The 25,315-nt window shown below is 38.9% G+C and overlaps 2 protein-coding genes across 14 annotated transcripts in view; one reads left to right on the forward strand and one right to left on the reverse strand.

Annotated features, from left to right (window-relative positions):
* Nucleotides 1-18,741: 18,741 nt before the first annotated feature.
* Nucleotides 18,742-19,957, forward strand: cd8a (CD8a molecule; the record flags this gene model as incomplete). Its single annotated transcript, XM_083906065.1, has 6 exons — nt 18,742-18,833; nt 18,878-18,984; nt 19,101-19,424; nt 19,502-19,603; nt 19,683-19,790; nt 19,914-19,957. 6 exons carry the CDS (start codon nt 18,742-18,744, stop codon nt 19,955-19,957), a joined length of 777 nt encoding a protein of 258 aa, XP_083762191.1.
* The window catches only part of cast (calpastatin), a 61,464-nt gene continuing 56,093 nt past the window's right edge, over nt 19,945-25,315 (reverse strand). For 12 of the 13 annotated variants that reach the window (XM_083906226.1, XM_083906222.1, XM_083906225.1 and 9 more), the window contains 3 exons: nt 24,501-24,530; nt 24,178-24,292; nt 19,945-22,860 (listed from right to left, as the gene is read on the reverse strand). In XM_083906226.1, the coding sequence (XP_083762352.1) occupies nt 24,191-24,292; nt 24,501-24,530 (132 nt within the window). In that variant the 3' untranslated portion in view covers nt 19,945-22,860; nt 24,178-24,190. The remainder of the gene's footprint in view (nt 22,861-24,177; nt 24,293-24,500; nt 24,531-25,315) is intronic. The other variant, XM_083906228.1, reaches the window with a different exon arrangement.

The following is a 25,315-nucleotide window of genomic DNA, read 5'->3' on the forward strand; positions in this document are numbered from 1 at the left end:
TGCAATAATTAAAAAAAAAAGATTTTAAATCTTATGCATGTGCTATGCATTCATTTGATTTGGTTTGTAACATCACCTGTTTTTTCAGTACCACAATGTAAGGCAGAGGACTCAAACCGGCAACCCGTGGGCCTCATATGACCCTCCAATCGATTTCACACAGCCTGCCACTTAATTTCAACTTATATAGCTATTTCTGTATGGGTTTTTTTATGGAAGTAAAAGTAAATGGTCTGTCCACTTAAACATTCATAAAACATATCTATGTGTGTTACATCTTTCGTACACATTTTCATGCCAACACAGCCATCAAGAGCAGCGAGGCGCTGTGCTCTAGCCCAGCTCCAACTCCCTGACTGATGGCGGGAGATTCTGGTCAAGAATTTGTTGATATTCCAGAGAATTTATGGTTCTTTGGATAATATGGAGTCATCCAGGTCCAGAAGCAAAAAAGCAGCCCCAGACCTTCATATTTCCACCACCATGCTTCACTGTTCTTTTCTTCATATGCAGTGTTCGCTTTTCTCCAAACATGGTGGTTTTGATTGTGACCAAATAATTCTATTTTGGACTCGTCTGTCCAGAGAATGGTTTTCCAGAAGGCCTCAGGTTTGTACAAGTGCTATCTGGCAAAGTTGAACCTTCCCATGAATGCCATGGCTGTTCAATTTTAGTCTGATTGTAGACACATACACATTTGTCCCAGATGCTACGAGAGAGGTCTTTTTTACTGGTGCATCTGGGTGATAGTTTTGATTAGCTTCCACTTCTAGGCAGAGTTGCTGTCATTTTGAAGGCCCTCCATTTGTAAATGATTAATCTTACAGTGGATGGATGGAGCTGTAATCTTTTGGAGATGGTCTTAGCCCTCCTCAGACTGATGGGCTGTCACTACCCTCTTCTTCATGTCCTCGATATCTCCTCTGCTCTCGGCATTGTTGATTTGTATGGGGTCGCAGTGGTTTGGTTGGTATCCTCTTTCTTTTAATTAGTGCAGGCCAAACCATTTCCCAAGGATGTCTCATTTCATTGAGTCTGTTACTTGCTTGGCTTAACCAATGCAGCTGGGACAACAAACATCTAAACTGCTCAAGGGGTTCACATACTTTCAAGCAGCTCTGTATAATATTGGATTAGATCTATATGGTGGCATGAGGCAAGATATGGTCTTTGATTTTGGATGAAGGATTTGACTTTTCCTGGTTTTAAAGGCTGTTTCATCGATAATCATCATCCCTCCATTTTCTACCACTTTATCCTCAACATTAGGTTCACCGGTGGTGCTGTGCCAGATCACCAGTTCTGTGATCTGGTGATCTGTCCAGGGTCACAACCTGGACAGATCACTAGTTCATCACAGGGCCACAAATAGACAAACAACCATTCACTCACACACTCACACCTATGGTCCAATAGAGTGTCCAATTTACCTAATCCCCATATTGCTGGTTTTTGGACTGTGGGAGGAAGCCAGAGAACCCGCACAGGAAGACACCTTTATTCAGTACAGATGCAAGTGTTGAGAGGGTTTGTGTGAAAAAAAAAAACATGATAGCAAGACTAAGAGGACACACAGGGCTCAACCTCCAAACTGGGAATTGTGCTTACAACTACACATGTGGTCCTTGATAATCATCATATTATATTAAATAAATATGTGATGTAAAAAGCATGGAATGTAATGTCACTCTAATGTCACTTAATATTTATTTAGCCTAATTATTTGTGTTAAAGCAGAATCTGACCATATTTATAGTCAATGTCATTGTTTCTAACACATAAATATCCATTATAAAAGCCAAAGAAATAAAGCTGCTATTACCAGAAATGAATAACAAGGGTATTTTAAGATCATGTAATGCAGATTGCAAAAAGTAGATATTTTATCTTAGAATGTATTTACAGTGAATAGTCACGCTCCTGTGAAAAGTACAAACATCTCAAAAGAAAAAGTGTACAGCTTTATATCCACATATATCTTGGATATCAAGATATATTCTAACAATATCCAGATATCATTAAAAGGCCATGTTGCCCAGCCTTACATGAATACTGATTTGATTTATTATGTGATGTATAGATATCCCTGTTTTTTTAAAGCAGTTGTGAACATTGTGTGAAAAGGGACAACGTGTATGACACTGTGGGAAACAACTGATCAGCCCAGGCAGACAATTGTGCTCTTTGGTTGCTTTCTCTCGACTTGATAATAATATGTATCTCTAACATGTTAGATTTGCAGACACATTTATTTAAATGTGGGCCGGGTCGCGGGGGCAGCAGTCTGAGAAGGGACGCCCAGACCTCCCTCTTGCAGGACACTTCCTCCAGCTCTTCCGGGGGGACCCCAAGGCGTTCCCAGGCCAGCCGAGCGACGTAGTCACAGTGTGTCCTGGGTCTTCCAGTGCGGACTCATTTAAGACTTCAAACTGAACGAGTGGTCGTCTAATATTTGCACTCAACATAAATTAAACAGTTGATGTAATGGACTAGGACATAAAAAGGATTGTTTATTATTCAGGATAAGAACAAACAAAAACAAAAAAAACAAAGGTTTAAGTTAAATTTGTGTTAAATGGCAAACTTGCAACTGATGAGAAGTGAACATATCTGTGGAGAAGTAAAGTAAGCTCGGGCTGGTGACAGGATAAGAGAAGTGAAATAGGCCTCCAAGAGTCGGTGGAGAGAGACCAACAAAGGCTTCACAGCTCGTCAGTGTTGAAAAGAGCAGCTTAGAAGCCCTTGAGATCTCCTGTTTTCAAAGAATCCTGTGGTCTTGTTCCCTGTCTCGCTCGAAGCTTCGACCCCCGTACAGCTATATGTCAGCCACATCCTCTCGTTTTAAGACCCCCGCCCGACCCAGCTACAACCTAAGCTTACTTAAACACTCACACACGGGGGAAAAAAACAGCTTCATGCTCATCAGTGCGTGGATAACAGAATGTAAAACAAATAAATTCAGGCCTGATTTTATTCAAGACTGCTTTACTGTCTTTAAGTCAATTCAACATGATTAAATAATAAAGGTACAGTGTGTAAAATCTGCATTCCATTTATAGTGGGACATTTCCCAGTTAAAGGTGTCGTATTTGTTTAACAGTAAATCAGTCATACACATAAAACTGGACACATGGGTAACACTTTACAACACGTGTCAAACTCAGGGCCCGGGGGCCATATTAGCCCGCGAGTGATTAATTGGTCTTAAAAATCTGAAAGTTGATAAAGTAATGCTTATTTACAACTGTTATGCATTTCCTAAGGGATACATGTTTACACTTTCCAATAAGGGTCCAAAAAGCACTCAGTAATGGTTAATTAATGCTTATGAGGCAGTTATTAAGGGTTGGGTCAGGTTATGTTTAGTAATACATTACATAACGTTAGGTAACGGCTACCCGATGACATACACAGCATTAGTTAACGATTAAGATTAATTACAAAGTTTATTAATGCTCATCCAGGTAACATGTACACGATGTAGTGAATGATTAGACAATGCATTAGTTAGCTGTTACTTAATGCTTATTCACTCCAAATAATGTGTTAAAGGTCCCATATTATACCCTATTAACCCAAGTTAAACTAGGTCCTGGTGCCCTAATGAACATGTCTGTGTCATGCTTTAGTCAAAATATCATAAGGATAAAGCACAATAGCAGTTCAATAACTCTGCCAAAACGTTTTTTTTCAGAACGCTCGGTTTTGTGCCTGATCATTTACATGTGAATGAGACCCAGGTTAATACACATCCACTGCTTCCAGGGGAGTGTCGCCACTTATCACCTATTATTAGATTAGATTAGATTAAGAACCCTTTAAGTCCCGCAAGGGGAAATTCAATTCTGCAGTGAGTTAGTGAACACACACAGCACACAGTGAGGTGTAGAACATGTAACCCAGCGCAGTGAGCTGCCATGCCAGTGAGCGGCGCTCGGGGAGCAGTGAGGGGGTTAGGTGCCTTGCTCAACAGCACTTCAGCTGCGGACTGGTCGGTCTCGAGCTCGAAGCCCTAACCACTAAGCCACAGCTGCCACTAAGCCATTGTCATGCAGCGTCGTCACAACCCCCGCTCCATATACCCCATAGTAATGTCCGTTTACCTGTTGTTACTGCGTTTCACCGTAATGCATAGAGTGACCACAATTTTGGCTTCTCGCGATCATAAAAAAATCGAAGAAAAACGATTAATGCGCCGTGCCGCGCGGCGTGTATGTAAATTCCCATGCTAGAAAAAGACCCTGAACGCACCAGTGTAACTGCGGCTCCAACTGGTGTGTGGATCAACAACACGAGGAGAGAACTGGAAACACGACAGAAAGGCAGCCTTTGGTTGAGAAGAAATGTAGGACAACATCTACATCTTTCTGCAGTGCTTTCAAACGCGTGCTCCTCATATCACCGATCCACACGTCACTCGCTAACCGCAGGCACGTAACTGGTGCGCTCAAGGTGTCCCTCCAGCATAGGAATTTACATACACGATCAAATATATCCACTGGACACAAAAATCCTCTGAGGCTGGAAGTTTGTATAAAACACTGTGCTCTGCTGTGCAGCCACTCTTCCTCCCTCGCCTGCACTCTCGTATTTCACAGGGACAAGGGGGAACTACGGTGGAGCTGTGAAGTACTCTGCCTGGCGGGGTGCCAAAATTCACGGTTAAATGTAAGCACTGTCGTCATTTGGTCGGGAGGTGTAAACATCGCATGTTTTATCGCCTATACTTACACAAAGTGGAACCACTAAAACATGACTGAGTCTTGTTTTTTCACATTTTGGGGACTGGTATGGCCCCCTGAGTCCCAAATATAAGTACTAAAAGATTAAAAAGTTGATTTTGCATAATAGGGGACCTTTAATGCGGAGTAATGCATACCTAATAATTAATTACAATATTAAACTTTTATTAATGCTTAATTATTGATTAACTAACTGTGACTAGTAAACATGAATTAACTGCTTATTAATGTGTTAATATGTTTACTAATGCTAAGTAATACATAATAATGATTGTAATATATTATTAAACTGCTAAAAGACCTCACCAGAGCGGGTGGATACAAACGGAGACTTAAACCAAATGCCTGTCCGACAATTCTCCCACATAAGGAGCCTAAACGCCCGCGTGAAGCGAGTGAAATTCGCGTTATAAAGCGGCAGAGACGCTGGACGCTCTCCTGAGCAGCCAACCCGCCTCTGCATTCGCCGCTTAACTGTATATCCATATATGGAGACGCAGTTGCCGCACGTACACCACCGGTTTTGTCCCACTCTCGCCTCATCCCGTCTTTCTTGCTCTTCATTTTGATGCTCGTTTTGTGGAACATTGTCAGTGCTGTCCTCCTCCTGTATGTTTCGCTCGGGTTCAAATTGAAAAGGCTGAACATATGACATGTTTATGCTGAACAGTCACAACAGGGTCCCGAAGCCCCCAATACAACCTTTATACGTCACTACCCAGAGTGCATTGCGACGTTAACAACAATGGCGACCTACGAGTTAAACTATTTTTACAAATTTTATAAAAACGAAGACATCAATTTATTATAACTGATACTAACATTTATCTTATAAGAACTACAAGTCTTATAGCCAGGGTTCCTTTTAAGGGACCCTTATTGTAAAGTGTAACCAACACGGTAGCTACACACTGTCGAGTGTTTTTATCAACTGCTATTGCTAACAATCGAGTCCTCTAGTTCACCGCTTCTCAGGGGTGAACTAGAGGGTGATGTCACTCCCAGTCCTGACTTCCTAGTTCCAATTTACAGTGGTATGCAAAAGTTAGGGCACCCCTGTAAATGTTCATGATTTTCCTTTATAAATCATTGGTTGTTTGGATAATACATTTCTGTTAAATATATCATATAGGAGACAAACAGTGATATTTGAGAAGTGAAATAAAGTTTATATGATTTACAGAAAGTGTGCAAGAATTATTTAAACAAAATTAGGCATGTGCATAAGTTTAGGCATCACAAAAGAAACATTTTGTGCATCCTCCTTTTGCAGTAATAACAGTCTCTAAACGCTTCCTATAGCTTCCAATTAGAGTCTGGATTCTGGCGGAAGGCATTTTGGACCATTCTTCTTTACAAAACATCTCCAGTTCAGTCAGGTTTGATGGTTTCTGAGCATGGACAGTCTGCTTTAAATCAAATCACAAATGTTCCATTATATTCAGGTCTGGGGACTGAGATGGTCGTTCCAGAACGTTGTATTTGTTCCTCTACATGAATGCTTTAGTAGATTTTGAGCAGTGTTTAGGGTCGTTGTCTTGTTGAAAGATCCAGCCCCGACACAACTTCAGCTTTGTCACTGATTCCTGGACATTGTTTTCCAGGATCTGCTGATATTGAGTGGAATCCATGCGACCCTCAACTTTAACAAGCTATACTCACAATAATGACTATACGCTCCTTTCCATCTAAAGGGAGAATCCTGAAGAAGATTTTCCCCCAAACAAATTTGCTGAATTTTCCTAACTGTGAAGCTCAAAAGCGTACATATTCTTTAAATAACATAGTTTGCTGTCTTTGAAAAGAAGAGTAAGTTTGGGAAACACTGTCACACTGTCAAATATAAGTGTCAGTGGGAAAGAGAGGCACGTGAGAAACATATTAAAAATGTCTTCATGAGGTCAAACATGCCAACGTTTTTCATAGTTGATTAAAAATCCCAATCCTTCATTGACTCCAGTCTTGTTTATAATGTTTAGATTTGCAGTTTTTCTTCCCTCTGTTTTATCTAAAATGAATGATTGTTGCAAAACAATTCCATTTTATAATAATTATGGTTGATGCAGCACAAAATGAGTTATTCTAAATGACTGTAATTGTGATGACAGTGAACATTCATAAAAAACAGCTTTGTCGCTCTTTTGTTTTTTCTAAGTGTGGTCTTCTGTCTCTTCATGATCTTTGTTTCTATAGTTAACTTGTCCAAGTAATAATTGTTATTATTACTTATTTTAATCATTATCCGTTTGATTTGAACTGTCAGTGATTTGAGGTTAAAAAAAACTGAGAAGAAGAAGTTCTTTTAAAATTTAAAATTTCAAAATCCAACCCAGCGTTATTTATAAAAAAAAAGGCGCTGAATTGAAATACTTAAAAATAAGCAATATTACAAGACAAACGATTAAAATATTAAAATACTATTAAAGTAAGTTCAAACAATTAGAAGCTGAAAAGGGCAAATTTCAAACCCATACAAACCACACTGGCTTTCATTCTAAAAATGTTGAATTTTTTTAGACCAGTTTGAAAAGCAAATTAAATTAAAATGTCATTCATATATCAACATTCAGTTTGTTGAAATAATAATAATAATAATATTAATAATAAACATTTTCACAGATGATTGATGACACTAATCCTCATTCCTCATCAACTTCATATGAGAAGTTCAAATGAAAAGAGAATGACGCGTCAGTGCGCGATTGCGCTGTGCTGTGAGGCTTGATGTTAGCATACATACAGATTGTAGGGTATATGTAGGACTCTGCTCAGCTCTATGGGTCACACACCTGGGCAAAGACCACAGCACTCACTGCAACATGCACAACAACTCTCTCATTGTTCTCAGCTGTTTGTCGTGATCTGTGTGATAAACAATACAATAAATGCTTGGTAGCAAGCTCAGCTGCAACTCTGAGGCTTTTTAAAAACTCTTCTTTCTTTACACCGCTATTATTTTTTTTCCATCTTCTGGTTTGGTTATATGTCTTATACATATACATGTGTGTGTGTGTGTGTGTGTGTGTCATATTGGGGTTTCACCTTGTCATCTCGTGGCTCTCTCAGCTCAGCTCAGTTCCTCCTCCCATCACCTCTGATAGATAGACAGCAGGAAAAGAAACTATCAGCACTTTTTACTCAGCCACCTCAGAAGAAACAAAGCCACCCGTATACACACTGTGGTGATCAGACAGAATGACCACGCTGCTGTTGGCTTGGTCACTGCTGAGCGTCTCTCTGTGGTCGGCAGGTAGGACCTACAACCTTAGAAACTTTTTATTTTGTAAACATCCAGTTCTGGCCACACCAGAACTCTGTCAGCCATCTGCAGCGATGGAGGCGTCATTGTCCTCGTAGACTGAAATGAATCTGTACTTCTTCTTAAATTATATTACAATGTCATTATTATTAATAATAGTAATATTATGTGCAGTTTTTGTATCTTTTTCCCCAACATCAGGCCTCTCCTGCCTCAAAGAGTTTGAGAAAGCCTGTTAGATGATGAAGTTATTATATAGATGCGATATTTACTGTCAGGATTAAAAATCACACTTATCATTATTGTCATAATTCTTCTTATTTAAGTTTTTATTCTGTAAATGTTTCTATCAGGGCATTGCAATGAGCATTGTTCTTCTGTTAGGTCGCTGAAATGAAGTTTGTGTTTTTTGCAGTGTAAACTGTAGCTCATTTTGAAGAATGATTTAACACTACAATATTCAAACATTTCGTAACCATTTCCAGTTATATATTGAAGTATAATTTGGTGAGAAGTTTGTGATCATCCAACAGACTTTAGAGGTGGCGAGTATTAACCTTTCACACACACACACACACAGCCTTTAAATTGCTGCTCACCTTTCGAGATTTTCTTTAAGACGAGTGACAGTTGTGCCGTATGCCAACATATACGTACCTGCACTTCAAAACAAAGACAGGCCTCAGAGCTGATCAAAGCTCTTACAGTGATACAGTGATGACATTGCTTAAACGTTGCATAAATCAGCCTCCCCCATTTTGCTATTTTCAAAAATGTCAACTTCACAAAAAAAGATTTCCTCATAGTTCGACTTCTTTAATTCGTGCCACACTTATTATTGGTGTATTTTGAATCACCGTTACTTGAAAGTAACTTTACCTTACAGTTCATTTTATGTAGGGAAAGTAAACGACTTTGCCTCAAACCTCTCAGAACACTGACATGATTTTATTAAACTGTCATTTATTGAAATCTCTGACATCCCTCTGTTTCTACACCTGCAGGCTCCAGCCAGCTTCTGCTGCAAGAGCCCGTCACAAACCTTTACCCTAAAATCTCCAGTCAGGAGACTGTTGAGTGTGGCTGTGGTAACTCCTCCTGTGACTCAGTCTACTGGTTCAGAACCATTCCCCCAAAAAACAGCTTAACCTTTTTAGCTAAATGCAACAACGCTGAGCGTGTGATCTACGGGCCGAATGTCAAGGACACACGGATCAAACTGAGCAAGAGAGGTATGTCCTTTGTGCTGCGTATCCTCGATGTGCAGGAGGACGACAGAGGGATTTACTCCTGTGTCATAAAGGACAAGGCCAACACAGAGATATGGAGGCCGGGCTCTTTCCTTCAACCAGGAGGTTTGTATCCTTAAACACCTCCATGCACTTCTCTCTGCCGTTAGCTGAAGTTAAGATAATATATGGTATGATAAGATAAGTTTTGATAATGTACAATATAAAATAAATTAAGATAAGAAAATCCTTTATTAGGAAATCATAAACATTAATTTTCCCATCTATCAGAATATACAGTAAACCACTTTATCCACATGAGGGTCCTGATATTGTCATATCATATTGTGATGTGAGTTCATTCCGCCCCCTTTTTTCACTGCACTGTCTACATTTACAAAATGTCATAGTTTAATGTGTGATTTAACAAAGTTTAATTCACTTTTCTCTTGTTATTAATAAGAGAAAACTCTGACCAAAGTCTACACTCACCTGCGGCTGTGGTTCAGTGGTAGATTGGGACGGGGTTTCATCACTTTGTATTTTTTATTGCTGCTGTATGGAAACATACTTGGGTGATCACCTACCCTTCACAAAACAAGCTCATCTATCTGTCAAAAACTGTAGAAAGGAAATTACTAAGAGAAGAACAAACAGAACCGGTCAGCATGGAAGTGTCAAGCTAGACTGATTTGATGGTTTTCGTACACAGTCATTAATAATGGATATTGGATGTAGGAAATAATGACATGTTGGAAGTGATAGGGATCCATATATAAAATTGAATGAACTTGATGGATATTGGTGTTCTCTGAGTGCTCAGTCTTGAGGCTTTTGTTTTGGTGTGGTTGTGACAGTGACTCCTCCAACACCACCTCCTCTGACCAAACCTCCACCTGTCAAGCCTGGCTGTCGCTGTCCTAAGAAGAAGCATCCTTCACACGGTAACTTCTAGCTTGTTTGCGTCAGTGAATTATTTGTGTACTATTTACTGTATGTGTGTTTAAAGAGATAAATCTGTTTGAATGAGGCTGACTACAATGTGATGAGACACAGAGGAGCAGAATAACCGATTATTGCCTTTTTAATTTGTTTTGTAAATCCAGAAGACATTTTGAAAGTCACAGGGTAACACATCATGTCTCACAATGCCTAATAAGCTATAATACATAGAGATGGAGTAGTGAACTAAATCAATGCCAATAAGAACCAAATACACATTGAAATATATATGTATTTTATATAAATCTTTGAACTATTTAACTTAATGCTAAAAAGAGTTCAGTTTTATCACTAACCCATGGTGGATTTTGTCCTAAACTGAACGGGGACTTCATTTTCTATGTGGACTTTGGTGTGGTTTATTTCGATCAATACGGTGCCTGAAATCAGTTTTTCAGTTACAGCCATCATACATACAACCACAGTGCATTCATTATCCCTGTACCAGGACCCAAAACAAATCATATGTGATGATGTCACATGGCAACAAAGCAATAAGCTATAATTCAACGGTAACGGTAACTTTTCTGTAAAAAAAAGGAATATAAAAACAGTAACTAACGTCATAAAGGACCAAATACAGTTTGAAATAGAGTTCGATTTGAACTATTTTGGTGTTAGTTTAATGCTAAAATTGAACTCTTTTAGTGTTGCATTAATACTTAGGTAAACAAACACGTTTGACTGTGTGCTGCGTTTGCCGTAGATGAATCTGGATGCGACTCCCTGCTTCTGTGGCCATTGGTCGGATTCACTGTGGTCCTGGCTGTGACTCTCATCTTCACACTGTACTACTTCAGCCGTGAGTAAAACATCAAATAAAATTGAATAAAGTAAACTAAAATTATTATTTAGTCATTTAAATAAAAATAAAGCCCTCAACTTTCCTTTTTTTGCAGGGCTGCCAAAAAAATGCTACCACCACTTTGGAAAGTAAGACGATTACTACAGTATTATTTTCCTTTTCATATTATTATTTACTATGAGGTACTATAATTGACCATTCATTAATCAAACTTTTTGTTTTCCTCTGTCAAGAGTGAGACAGATGTCCTGAAGAGCTGCGTCGACTGCGTCAAACTATAAGTAGGTTTAAGTAATAAAAAATAAAACGCCTATTGCCCAATGTCAGCTGAGACAGGCACAGCACCCCCCACGACCCTCTGGTGGAGGATAAAGCGGTAGATAATGGATGGATGGATGTTTTACTGCCATGTGGTTGTACACTAATTCTCTTGTATTTGTGTTCACAGTTTCCCTTGAGCTGAAGTCCAGTGCAGCATGAAAGTGTGGTCAGAGAAGAGTTTTATACTGAGCTTTCAGCAGCAGAAGCTAATGTAATGATGTAGATGTAATTACAGTGTCAAGTGTTTTGTGTGTTTGTGGTTGTAACAGGTGTCCTCAGGCTCCAGTTCAAGACACACACCATTGTTCTCAGTGGACAACTTGATTTGAACTCAACTCATTAAATCACTGTCACTGAAGTCTGCATCTCATTGAAAACTGCTCCAAAGTCCACAGAGAAAACCAGTGATTTTACTTCACAGCGTGTTTGAAACCCTTCATTAAGTTTACCCTGTGAAATGAGGCAGAAGACCAGCAGCCTCTTGTTTTCTCTGTGGACTTTGGTGTGAGAGGATGAGCTGTTTACACTCCACAGAAAAGACAAAACACCTGGAACCATCACTTTAATTTAACATACAATATATGTTGTCATTTTCCATCTATAATATTACCATGCTTCCATTTAATTAAGGAATGTTTTCAGTTCACCTGCTTTTTTAAAAACATTTTTTTAATGAATTATGAAAAAACACAACATTTTATTTTATGTGTTGGGTAGATGATCACACAAGAAAGTATGTCAGAGTTTACCTATTTTTATAATGGGCCAAACTATAGAAAGAATCTGACTGGATTTGAACGTGTTTGTATGCAGAATCAGACACTCCACATGTATATGTAACATAGTTCAGATGTGTTTATCTCAGTGGATGAATTATGTCATGTAAAATGGTAGCAGAGATCTTTTTTGTCTTTCACTATTATTTCTTAATGTAAACGTTTCATATGGAGGAAGAGAATCAAAATGATTTATTTCACAATCTTTGTAATTATTAAATTCATCTCAAGACATCTTTTTTTTCCATTACAACATACTGTGTGTGTGTGTGTGTGTGTGTGTGTGTGTGTGTGTGTGTGTGTGTGTGTGTGTGTGTGTGTGTGTGTGTGTGTGTGTGTGTGTGTGTGTGTGTGTGTGTGTGTGTGTGTGTGTGTGTGTGTGTGTGACACAAGAAAGGTTTGGAGGTGGGTGTTGAACTTCCATTGTCAATATTGTGTTAAGAGGAAGTTGAGTAAGGAGGGAGGTGAGTAACAGGGTTTCCTTCTGATGTCTAAACTTGCATCACCTTGGAGCCGCCTCTAGTAATGACAACGATACGTGTTGTTCTAACCTTCTAACCTTAAATATCTGATGGTTGACTTTCATCTGGGACCTTACTTTGAGCGTGTAAACAGAACTGTAAGAGCAGGAGCAGAAGTGTCATTTTCTCTCAGATCATTTGATTTACTTCTCCTCACTCATGGGAACTCTGGGTTTCATGGGATTCCACAATGAACTTTTACCATTAACAGTTCACAGAGAACTGTTTCAGTCTTAACCATAGACATGTTGCTAGTGTTGTCTTTGCACACAAAAAAACATGGTTTCTAAAACTGGTTTTACATCATAATTAAAGTCAACATCAACTTTATTGTCAATTCAGTCACACAGACAAGACACGGAGGAAATGAAATCACATTTAAAATATTCAAAGTGAATATGTACATGAACAAAAAGAGATTCATTTATATGGCACAAGCCTTTTTAATACACAGAATTATATTCAATCTTACATCTGTTCATGTTATGATCAGATCACAAAAAAGCTTTTTCATCATAATAAAAAAGAATCAAACAATAATAATTATAGTTATATTATAGTAAATCTTTTGCTCTCTCTTTTTTGATGTCACTCTCTGTCTCTGACACACACACACACACACACACACGCACGCACGCACGCACACACACACACACGCACGTACGCACACACACACGCACGCCCGTACGCACACACACACTCACACCTGTGCTGTTGCTGTGTGTGTGTGTGGGTGTGCGACCCTTTCCTGTGTGCTGGAGAAACAGGAGAGACAGAGACGTCTTCACTGAGATGTTATCGCTACACTCAGCTTTGAGCTCTTCATCTAAGTCTGAAACAAAACAACCACAGAAATACCACAGAGCCAACCACAGGCACTGACACACAGACACAGGCACTGACACACAGAGACACAGACACACAGAGACACAGACACACAGAGACACAGGCAGTGACACAGACACAAACACTGACACACAGAGACACAGGCACTGACAGAGACAGAGACACAGACACAGAGACACAGACACACTGACACACTGACACACAGAGACACAGGCAGTGACACAGACACAAACACTGACACACAGACACACAGAGACACAGGCAGTGACACAGACACAAACACAGACACACAGACACACAGACACACAGAGACACAGGCAGTGACACAGACACAAACACTGACACACAGAGACACAGACACACAGACACACAGAGACACAGACACACAGACACACAGACACACAGACACTGACACACAGAGACACAGATACACAGAGATACAGGCAGTGACACAGACACAAACACTGACACACAGAGACAGGCACTGGCCGAGAGACAAAGACACAGACACAGACACCCCGACACAGAGACACAGATACTAACAGAGACAGAAACTGACACGGACAGAGACAAAAATTAAACTCTATTTCTGAACGCATTCAACACTTTTTTGAACTCGTTGAGTCATTTTCTGGACCAGCTGTCCTGAAGAAAACCAAAACCTGGTCCTAACTATGATAATCCACTAAAGATGGTAAACTATTGTGAGCTAAATAATAATAGAAATTAAAGAAAATTCTGCTAATATGTTTTGGGATGAAAGGGGAAAACTCTGTGACACATCAATGGGCGCTATACAAATAAATCTACAACAAGGTAAACCAAGAAGACAAAACCCAAAAACAAAAGTGTGGGCCCCACTATGTGGAACTATCCCTTTAATAAGAACAATTAACCATAAATCAGAACCATGTAGATGTTTTATTCATGTTTCAGAAAAAAATGAATTAATTCAAGTAAAGGAAATTATTTTTTGTTGTAAAGTGTCATGCTATTAATAAACAATTGTATTGTATGCTGCACATTATTTTGACAATTATACAAAAAATACATACAACTACAAGAAAACTACAGAAAACTACAAAGAAATTACAAAGAATTACACAGCAATCAAATTTGATTTTATTTATTTTTTAATATCCACTCTTTAGAGAGAACTACTGACGTATAGCTACAAGTTTAACAATGTAATTACCAAATACTTTCAGATTCTCTATTTGTCATTTTTAAGATGTTAAAAAACTATTTTGAATCATAATACAATAATTTAACAACGTACATAAGCCCCACAAAAAAAACATTTTGCTCTTTCGTCACGATGTTAACTCTGACTTTACATAGAAGAGTCCCAGTTTTCTGCTTGGCGTGACATGAACCTTCATATATATATATGTTATTACAGTTATAATAAGATGAATAATTCATTTTAAAAGATACAGCATGCTGTATATCACTGTGAAGCATATGTAGAGCATCTTTGAGCACACTTCAAAACCACTGTATAAATGAAATGTATAATTATTAATTGGTAAAACAGAAGTCAATGGCATCACAACACTATGACTGTGGGTCACATCGTGCAGGACAGTCAACTGCACATGTTCAACAACAGACGTTCAACCTTCAATAGCTTTCCCCATAAACACTGGCAGATGGGAACCAAAAGCAACAGGAGTTCACACCAAATATTGATTTCATTTATTTTTTTCTTCTGTTTCCTCACTTTGCATTTTGTAAACTGAATAAAAGTAAACTTGAATGTATAGTTGTGAAGGTATTCTTACTACTTTCAATAAAATAACCTCGTAATTTAAAACAGCATATGAAGGTAATGGTTATAAGCAGAGACAGTCCATATCGAGGACCCACTTTTGTAAAGATGTCAAACTCTTATGACACAAATCAAGCAAAATGTGCATATTTTATTGACTAATTTACAGACACATCCACCTAATATCATTTGAATAGCTTATTTTTTCTTTTTTTTCAAGAGATGTTTGAAAAACAATTAAAAATGCATGCATGTTGTTTTTTTTTAAACATACACAAGAATCTTGGCCAAAAGGGCCATGTTTATGTAAACCATATCCATACAATATGCCCACAATGGAAAATCATATTTTTCAGAACAAGAATCGAGATAATCTGCCACCACAATTCAAATAGTTACCACAGGTATAAACTGTATACATGACGCACATAATGGTCCAACCATCCAAAGTCATGTGTATCAGAGAAATAAGGAGGAACTTGTTGTACACAAGTTCAAGCTGAAGCCGTACAGGCTTCTTCTATCGTGAGTGATTCTTCTACATACTCACCCTTTTGGTTTCATTTAACAACTCCAAATCCCACAATTTCTGAAACTACCTGAGAGACGATACTGATGACCTGCACTGTCCAGAGACTGCAGCTGCTGCTCCTCTGACTTCAATTTAATTTCACCTTGTGTGACTCTACGATGGGCTTCACACACACACTCACACACACACACACACACACACACACACACACACACACACACACACACACACACACACACACACACACACACACACACACACACACACACACACACACACACACACACACAAACTGGTTTCAAGTTGGATCCCCCTCGTGTGACTAAGACAGGGAAGCCCATGCAGCAGGTGTGTGTTTGTGAGTGAGTCAAAGCTGAATCACCGGTGTGGAAGCTGAAGTGGGCTCACTGAGAGCGTTTTGACTGGGTCTCCCCTCTTAGATAAAGAGCATCAACATAATAATAATAATAATAATAATAATCATAATCATAATCATAACAATAATTATAATAAAAATGTAATTCAACATAACATCTGGATTCAGAGGGAGTTATGTTTTTCTGCATCAGATAATTATATACAACATGGTCTCAGTCTTGTTCCACCCACCAGTGGAACAGATACATCGCCTACACACAAATGTCAGCAGTTTTTACCATTACTGAATAGTTGACTTTCCATCGGTGAACAGGAAACTGGAGGTGAGGCCTCCAGTTCAGAGCCTCACCTCCAGCGTTCAGGATCTCACCAAGGAGGTGAGGTCCTGAACGCTGGAGGTGAGGCTCTGAACACTGGAGGTGAGGCTCTGAACGCTGGAGGTGAGGACCTGAACGCTAGAGGTGAGGACCTGAACGCTAGAGGTGAGGACCTGAACACTGGAGGTGAGGCTCTGAACACTGGAGGTGAGGCTCTTAATGCTGGAAGTGAGGTCCTTAACGCTGGAGGTGAGGCACTGAACGCTGGAAGTGAGGTCCTTAATGCTGGAGGTGAGGCTCTGAATGCTGGAGGTGAGGCTCTGAATGGTGGAGGTGAGGCTCTGAATGCTGGAGGTGAGGCTCTGAACGCTGGGGTGAAACCCTGAATGCTGGAGGTGAGGTCCTGACCGCTGGAGGTGAGGCTCTGAGCGCTGCGGGTGAGGTCCTGACCGATGGAGGTGAGGCTCTGAATGCTCTGAACGCTGGAGGTGAGGCTCTGAATGCTGGAGGTGAGGCTCTGAACGCTGGAGGTGAGGCTCTGAACGCTGGAGGTGAGGTCCTGACCGTTGGAGGTGAGGACCTGAATGCTGGAGGTGAGGCTCTGAACGCTGGATGTGAGGTCCTGACCGCTGGAGGTGAGGTCCTGACCGTTGGAGGTGAGGACCTGAACGCTGGAGGTGAGGTCCTGACCGTTGGAGGTGAGGTCCTGACCGTTGGAGGTGAGGACCTGAACGCTGGAGGTGAGGTCCTGACCGTTGGAGGTGAGGTCCTGACCCAGTGGAGGTGAGGACCTGAACGCTGCAGGTGACGCTCTGAACGCTGGAGGTGAGGTCCTGACCGTTGGAGGTGAGGACCTTAACACTGGAGGTGAGACCCTGAACGCTGGAGGTGAGGCTCTGAAGGCTGGAGGTGAGGTCCTACCCTTCTTAACTGAAAATTATTCTCGTATTTTTTGTTTTTAATACCCGTTATTTGATTGTGTGCTTTTATTATTCATTGTATGTGAAGCACTTGACTCTAAAGTACTATAAAGAAACACATGTTAAAAGTCAAATTTTACTTGTCTTAAGACAATAATTCAGTTTTCTCAATGTCATGTAAACACATTAGTCTGACTAAAATGGAGGAGTCTTAGTCAGATAATGTGAGTCATAGACTGATTACTCTTGCATGTAGACACTTAGTCAGACTGGAGTCAGACTCTACACGTGCACCAAAATGTACTCGTGGAAGTAGAAGGAGAGTATAACCACAAAAGCTAATTCTAATTTGTATCAGGATTAACATCCACAGCAGATACGAAACATACAGAACCACAGCATGGCACGGTTTGTTTTTCTGTGATGTAAAGGTCAACGGGAAACTGGATTCAATACAGTGCCACTCATGGAGGCGGAGTCAAACGTACATGTTGATTTTCTCCTCTACATGTATACCATAGCTTGTTTACATGTGACTTATGACACTTGAAATCCTCCATTTCTATATACCTCAGTGACACAAAGTGACCACTCGAGGCAGCAGCAGACAAGCAGCTCCTGAGTTATTGCAAACTAACAGTATGAAGCTACTGTTAATGTCAGTAATAACTGAGAGTTAAACATTGAAATGATTGAAGTAACTGTACATGTCATTTATTAAAGGTTTCTGTGTCTGTAAATTTGATAAGAAAAATTGTTCCTTAAAGTGACACATTAATTTATAAATTAACAAAGGTTAATAATGGTTCATTATAATTAAGTAATGTTTATTATGTAATCACATACATTTATGAAGTCATAGTTAAAGGGTGCTTGTTTTACTCTTTACAATGATGGTCATAATGAGCATTAATTAACGTGAAGTATGCTTAGGTAATACTTAGATAACAGTAACAATAACAGAGTTAAACTAAAGACAGACATTTGCACGTCATTTGCAGGTTAAATGGTCTATTTAAAATGACCATTTAAGAAATGGTCATTTGAAGCAGATTAAGAGACGACACGTAAACACTGTTGCACTGATAAAGAATAGAATATCATATTTTATAATATGTGCGCTGGGTGCGTGTTAACTTTGTACGTGACAGTGTGTGTGTGTGTTTGTGTATGTGTGTGTGTGTGTGTGTGTGTGTGTGTGTGTGTGTGTGTGTGTGTGTGTGTGTGTGTGTGTGTGTGTGTGTGTGTGTGTGTGTGTGTGTGTGTGTGTGTGTCACATGGGTACACATGTGAGTACACATGGGTGGGCTCCACTTGACAACATGTGGCAGACCACGACTGTGCTGCACGAGGCCTCTGCACTGCTCTGCTGCAATGGTGCCATTGGACAGAGAAGCAGAGAAGAAGGTTACAGGTGGGGCGTGGTTTGATATCTCACTGAATTATCTCTGTATGCAGACTCCAGCAGGCACCGCAGAGACTTGCTTTGCAGCTTTTTGTCATCTGTCACATTAAAATGGACCAGAAGTGGATTCCGATTCTGGTGATTCTGGTGTTTTATCAAAGTAAGTTCACTGAATTATTCTTTTGACAGCTTTATGCTCCATCCATTTTCTTTAGGGTACTTGATATTGAGGGTTGATGTGAATTAATGCTTCCACTTCATCACATTTGTGTTTAGAAATGGCTCATGGAGATGTGGCCACAGTAGCAAATGAAGGGGATAAAGTTGAAATCAAGTGCCAGCCTGCTGACGTTGGCACCATGATCATCTGGTTCCGAGTTCTGGACGAATCAGGGATTGAGTTTATCGCATCTTTCACCAGTACTGGCATCAGAAAGACCACACAGACGCCTTTCTCCCCAAACTTTGGCCACTCAAAGATGGAGCAACATATCCTGACAGTGAATTCCTTCAGCAGAGCTCGTGACAGTGGCTCTTACAGCTGTGCCAGTATAAAACTCAACGAGCTCAAGTTTGGCGAAGTGACCAAACTGATTGGAGGTGAGTTTTTTTTGTCTTTGTTCCTGGTCTAATTTAGGACATGATGGATTGATTTTTCACATCACACCACCCCTTAGTCTCAGAAAAAAAAGCAGAAGTTGTGACAAAAGCACCTGCTGTCACCACCCAGAGAAATCTCCCCGCGACCACCAAGGCCTGTCTTTGTCCAAACAGTGAAGGTAAAACATCCAGGCCTCACTTGTCAGTGTTTGTACAAAGTGTTTGTGAGCAGATGCTAAATGAGGACATTTTTCTCAGAGAAAACCACTTTGCCCCTGTTTTGCTCCCCGCTCATTCTGGGCCCGGTGGCTGGAAGCTGTGGCCTTCTTCTTCTGCTCCTCATCATCGCCATCTTCTACTGCAACCGTAAGTCCAGCTGCATCACATGCTTTTAAAAGATGACCCCTGACCCCTGACAGCTTAGCTCTTTTTTCACTGTGTGATGTCATATGTACTGTATTCTAAGCATTGTTATTGATAACATTGTAGGTATAAGGACACGCAGATGCCCACACCATCACAAACGAAAGTAAGTCATTTATTTCCATTTTTTTGTCTTTACATTTAGAAAAACAGAGTAGTGTCAATTATCCAAACATTTCTAAATATTCTATTTTTCCTTCTTATATATCATATGTAGACGTGTTCATTCAAGGACACTCATCACAAACGTCATCTATGGTGTATATTCCATAGTGAATTATACTTTTTGAAATACAGTATTTGTACAAAGGATTGAAAAAAATATATTGAGTGCTTCACACTTTTATATCAACATATATTTCAAATCTACTTTTTTTTTTAAACCTATATCTTTATATTTTCAGAGCATGAATGTATGTAAGAATAAAAAAAATAAAATAAAAACATATGTGGGACATACTGAATATGGAAATTTCCATACTGGAAATTAAATAATTGTTCATGAATTAAAAATAGTGAACTCAGATTACTGTTAATGTAAAGCCTGTGAATAACATCCTCTATTGTTTGGTACTTGACACTGACTTAACAATAATTAACATTATTAATGTTTATTAATGCTCTAAACACACAGACTTTACAATAGTATATTATAATATAAGGGTCAGAAGGAACATTAAGGATTATAATAGTTTACAAATGCTTCATTATAGTTCTTTTCTGAACACAAATATTATTATTTACTTCTATTATCTTGTCATGACTGTGATCAGTGATGTCTTTTGTTTGAATAATTATTTGAAAATGATGTGTTTTGTGTAGACCGCGGATGATGGCTCCTCAAAAACAAATGATGACCAACCGACACGTTTGATTAATGTCTTTAAAAACAGAGAGCAGTTTACAATGTTTGCTTATCTTCACATCTTTAAATGCACAGTGAATTGTTTGCTGGGAATGAATAAATAAAAAGCTTATTTTCAGGTATTTACTGCATCATAAACTTTAAAAGCTTTTCAAATTTAGTCGATTGCGGATTGTTGCTGCTCCGTCACACGCATTGCTGAGTGGCTGTGGATCATAGTAAACTAATTAAAACCTGGTATATTCTGTTTAACTTGTGAAAAGAAATGTATATATGTATTTGAGTTTTTTAATATAAATTTGATTTATGGTCACATTTACAAAATCTAAAACCAGGAGACATATCATGGTCGCAGAAAAAGGGCATTTCCATTGTTTCCCTTTTGTGGATGCATGTACAGTCTCTAAATTTGTTGTAACTTTAAATATTGTATAAAAAAAAATGTAATAAAATGTACTCAACTCAATACTACCCAGAAAAGCAGTATTTTTATTTTTTTTGCAATGACTTGTGTTTGCTTTTATTCATGTTTCTGAATCCTTTTTGTTTCACACATCCCACTTGTTTGCATTCACATCAGTTATTCAGGGTCTTTACACATATACACATATACGTGTATATATATACATATATATGTATATACACATATACATATATATGTATATGTATATCGACATTGTGAAGCCCCCCCGCCTTGAGTGAAGAGGAAGTGGCTGCTACATCTAAACGAGTGAAAAGCAACAACCACCGATTCGGAACGAGAGAAAAATTAGATTCTGTGTCTGTTCACTTTAAGACAAACACAATTCTCTTTCAGAGTTTAGTGATTTTTAAATTGAATATATTGCTTTTTCTTGACATATTTAGCTTTTGTTAATTCACCCACAAAAAAACCTTTGACATGAAAGATAAGAAAGTTGGGGAGAAATAAAGTGGAGGAAAACCAGATTATGCAGTCTTGTATATGTAATATACTAATAGAACTGTAATAGAACAATTTTTTACAGTTTACAAAATGGCCACCTTGTATTGTACAAGTTGAATTGATGCTGGGGACTTGTAATGACATTTCTTTAAACTAGAACCAGTTTCCATGTAAGTAGGTTACTTCTCATCGCACAGCAAATATTCTGTTCCTGTTCACTTGAATACAAACACATTTCTCTTGAAAGGTTTATTGATTTTTATCTTGAATATACTGATTTCTTCTTGACATATTCACTTTTTATTGTTCATATCTTTTTGACTCACACCCACATAAAAATTGACATGAAAAAAGAGAGAAAACTTGGGGAAAAATCCAAGTGGTTTTACTTCACGGATGAAAGCCTGATGTAAATTATACAGTGTTGTCTTATATATTGCAAAAATAGATTTTTTTACAGTATACAAAATGGCAGTTTGCAACCATCTTGGCTTACAAAGTGCACTTGCAGACACCAGTAAAGGTCAAACACTACATAAGCCTTCTCTTGACAGATATTTCTCTACAGAAAGAAAAAAAGGCACTTGCAAGAAGCTCTGAGATTCAGAACAAAGCAGAACACCTCCTGAAAATCCTCCACATATTTCATCATGTAAACGAGAGTCCAAAACTTGAGCACACTAAGCTGTACACTAGTGTCTTAATGGCAGCTGACCACACGGTGATAGAAAACTATTGATTTTTTGTGTACATGAAGATTGCACAAACTTCCCGATACTATACACCCAGTCCACCCTCCTCCCACACAAGCTGTCACAACACAACCGCTGTGCTCGCATATTAGACCATCACTGGAAAATTATACATGCAACGCCTTCCTTCTGTCAGGAACATGTTTTTTGTTTTTTGTTATACAGGTCTCTCAAACTATTCCCTTCTTTCTTTTCTTTGTCTGTTCTCATCACTTTCGTCACATCCATCTTGTTTCAAAAAGTCAGAACAGAAACAGAAAGCTCCTCATCCACAGAGAGATGAGAAAGAACGGCGTTGCACGCATAGTGTGTGTGTGTGTGTGTGTGTGTGTGTGTGTGTGTGTGTTGAGCAAATGTTATGGGCATGTCTAGGTGTGGTCTTTTATCCAATAAACATTCTTGATGATTTAGAAAAATAGAATCGACATCCAGAGAGCAGCTTGTGTCTCCAGGATAAATTGCACCAACAACCTGCAACAACATAAAGAATAATAACATGTTAGAAATAGGAATGGCACTACGTGTCCTCAAAGACTTAATTCTCTAACTGTGGAATTAATATTCTTCTCTCATGAAGAAGAAATAAACAGCCCACAACAGGACTCAGCTAAAATGCTGTTGCTGATTTTATTTACATTACTCAGTTTATTTACATTTTTACAGTCTGTAATGCATGTTGGATTTTCCATTTAACTGATTATTAGAATCATATCAGCTATGTTATTTATGATGCATTTAAACATATTATTCTAGTATTCACAATCAGAATCAGAAAACTTTCATAATGAACACTTCATTCATCCCTGGTTTGATACAAAACATTTGCTCCAATTAAAATAATAGAAATAAAATTAAGAAAACACAATATTAGCAACAGCTAATATATACAGTATATAAACATATATATATATATGTGTGTGTGTGTGTGTGTATATATATATATATATATATATATTCTATTACAGTTTTTCTCAATTGTTTACACACAAATACTGGTACTTGAGACACAATGACCACAACAGGTAACTCATGCACCAACCCCCTGAACCAACTCTGCTAAACTACAAGCACAATTCCTGCTTTACTATCAAATTGCAGTTCTAAAACACACGTTTTTTTCAGAACACTACACACAATTCTCTGCATTTGGCACAATTTTCATGAAGAAAATCTCTTGTTTTCAAAATTCTAAAGTTAATTTCCCTACTATGCAAACTGACTCATCACATGGGAAAACACCTGTCACACAGGTTTACAATCTGCAATCAGAGCTTTAGCATAAAAGGGTTATGTTTTGTATGTAGACCACTGTATGTGCAACTATGTGTTGGTTGGGATAGACACTGTGTGTATTGTTTCTGTGGGAAATATATAGGAATAAAATATTATATAATATACACATCAGTGTTCAACTGGTTCTTATAAATGTCTGTTCATATGATGGTTTGTGTGTCATTTGAAAATAAAATACCATTTTGAGAAGAAATAACATTGTTTTGAATGTAAAGTTTCATTTTGCAGGAGAATTGAGGGGTTTTGCCCATTGTGTGTGTGTTTTTGGATTTGTGTGTAGAGTTCTGAGAGCATGAGGCATGCTTTCAGAAAATGTGTGTAAACAATCGAGAAAAACTGTAATACAAAAGTACTTCATGAGGCAGCACATACAGTAAAACAATAGTTAAGATGCATTATTATCATAGAGGAAAGTATAAATACAGCCTGACTGAGCCTATTTCTCCTTGTGGTGTTCGTCGTCCTCAGTCACCAAAGAGGAGGAGAAGGACTCACCTCTCCTCGTGGTCTAGCTCTTGCCTCCCTTCTTTGTGGACAATGGCACGACGTCTGTGCTGAGCTGAGCTGAGAGCTGCTCAGCGGCAGACGGCTTCTCCTCTGCATGATGTTTCTGAAACACAAAACAAGGTTTCACTTACAAATACATGGAGGAAGAGTCGGAGCAGCAGCAGCAGTGATTCCAACAGGTTTGATTGAACATGAGGCAAAGCAAAGACAGACAGTGTTTCACATGCAGCGTGAGCCTGAATTTTAGTGCACTGATTCATTTGTCCAGCTGGTTGCAGGTCTTCATGCAGCAGGTACAGTTGTTTGCTTACTTTAGACTTTGACTTTGACTTGCTCTTGCCCTGAAACAAAGTCGACACCATGGTTAAGTGCAACTGTCCCACGTTGCTCTGATATTGGTGAACACTGACACAGTCAGTGCTTTAGAGGGCGCCCTGCAACTGTCGTGTCTCAAGAGCAGCAATGCTGGGTTCTATTTACATCACAAGTCGGAACTTGGAGTGACGTCACCACCATTTGAGATGTCAGAAAAGCTACGTGTCTCAGGCTAGCCATTGTTAGCTACTGTTAGCAATTTCAGCCAAAAACAGCGCTCTACATGAGGATATTTGGCAGAGAGACATTAAACAGCATGTGTACAAATGTTATTAATAATAAAAGTGTCAGTGTTTGCCATCATAACTTGAGGTAATCTGGGACACAAATAACAACAGATGTTAGCCACTTTAACCACTTAATAAATGTTTTCAGAATATGTGTTGCTTTATCTTGAAAATGGTGGTTTTTAAGGAGTTGCTGCTCGACTGCTGCACTTGTTTAGGAAGTTTGAGTCACATGTGCGGTCGGCTTTGGTTCACTGACAGAGTGGGTCGTCTTCTAAATGGAGGGTAAGGATTCGATCCCAGACTCCACTAGTCACTTCACCTCAACTATGTGGAAGTGAATGAGTTATCAAGACTAGAAAAGTGCCGAACAAAGACTTTCAACACTGACTGATGGAGGCAGTGAGCTCACCAACATTTTACAATACGGGTACATAAATGAACGTTATTAAACCGTTATTTAAAGCTTTTAATGCCATTTTAATTGTCAGTTAACAGTTATTACTGACATTAACATTGGCTTT

This window comes from Microchirus variegatus (assembly GCF_963457635.1).
Source record: "Microchirus variegatus genome assembly, chromosome: 19".
Lineage (NCBI taxonomy): Eukaryota > Metazoa > Chordata > Actinopteri > Pleuronectiformes > Soleidae > Microchirus > Microchirus variegatus.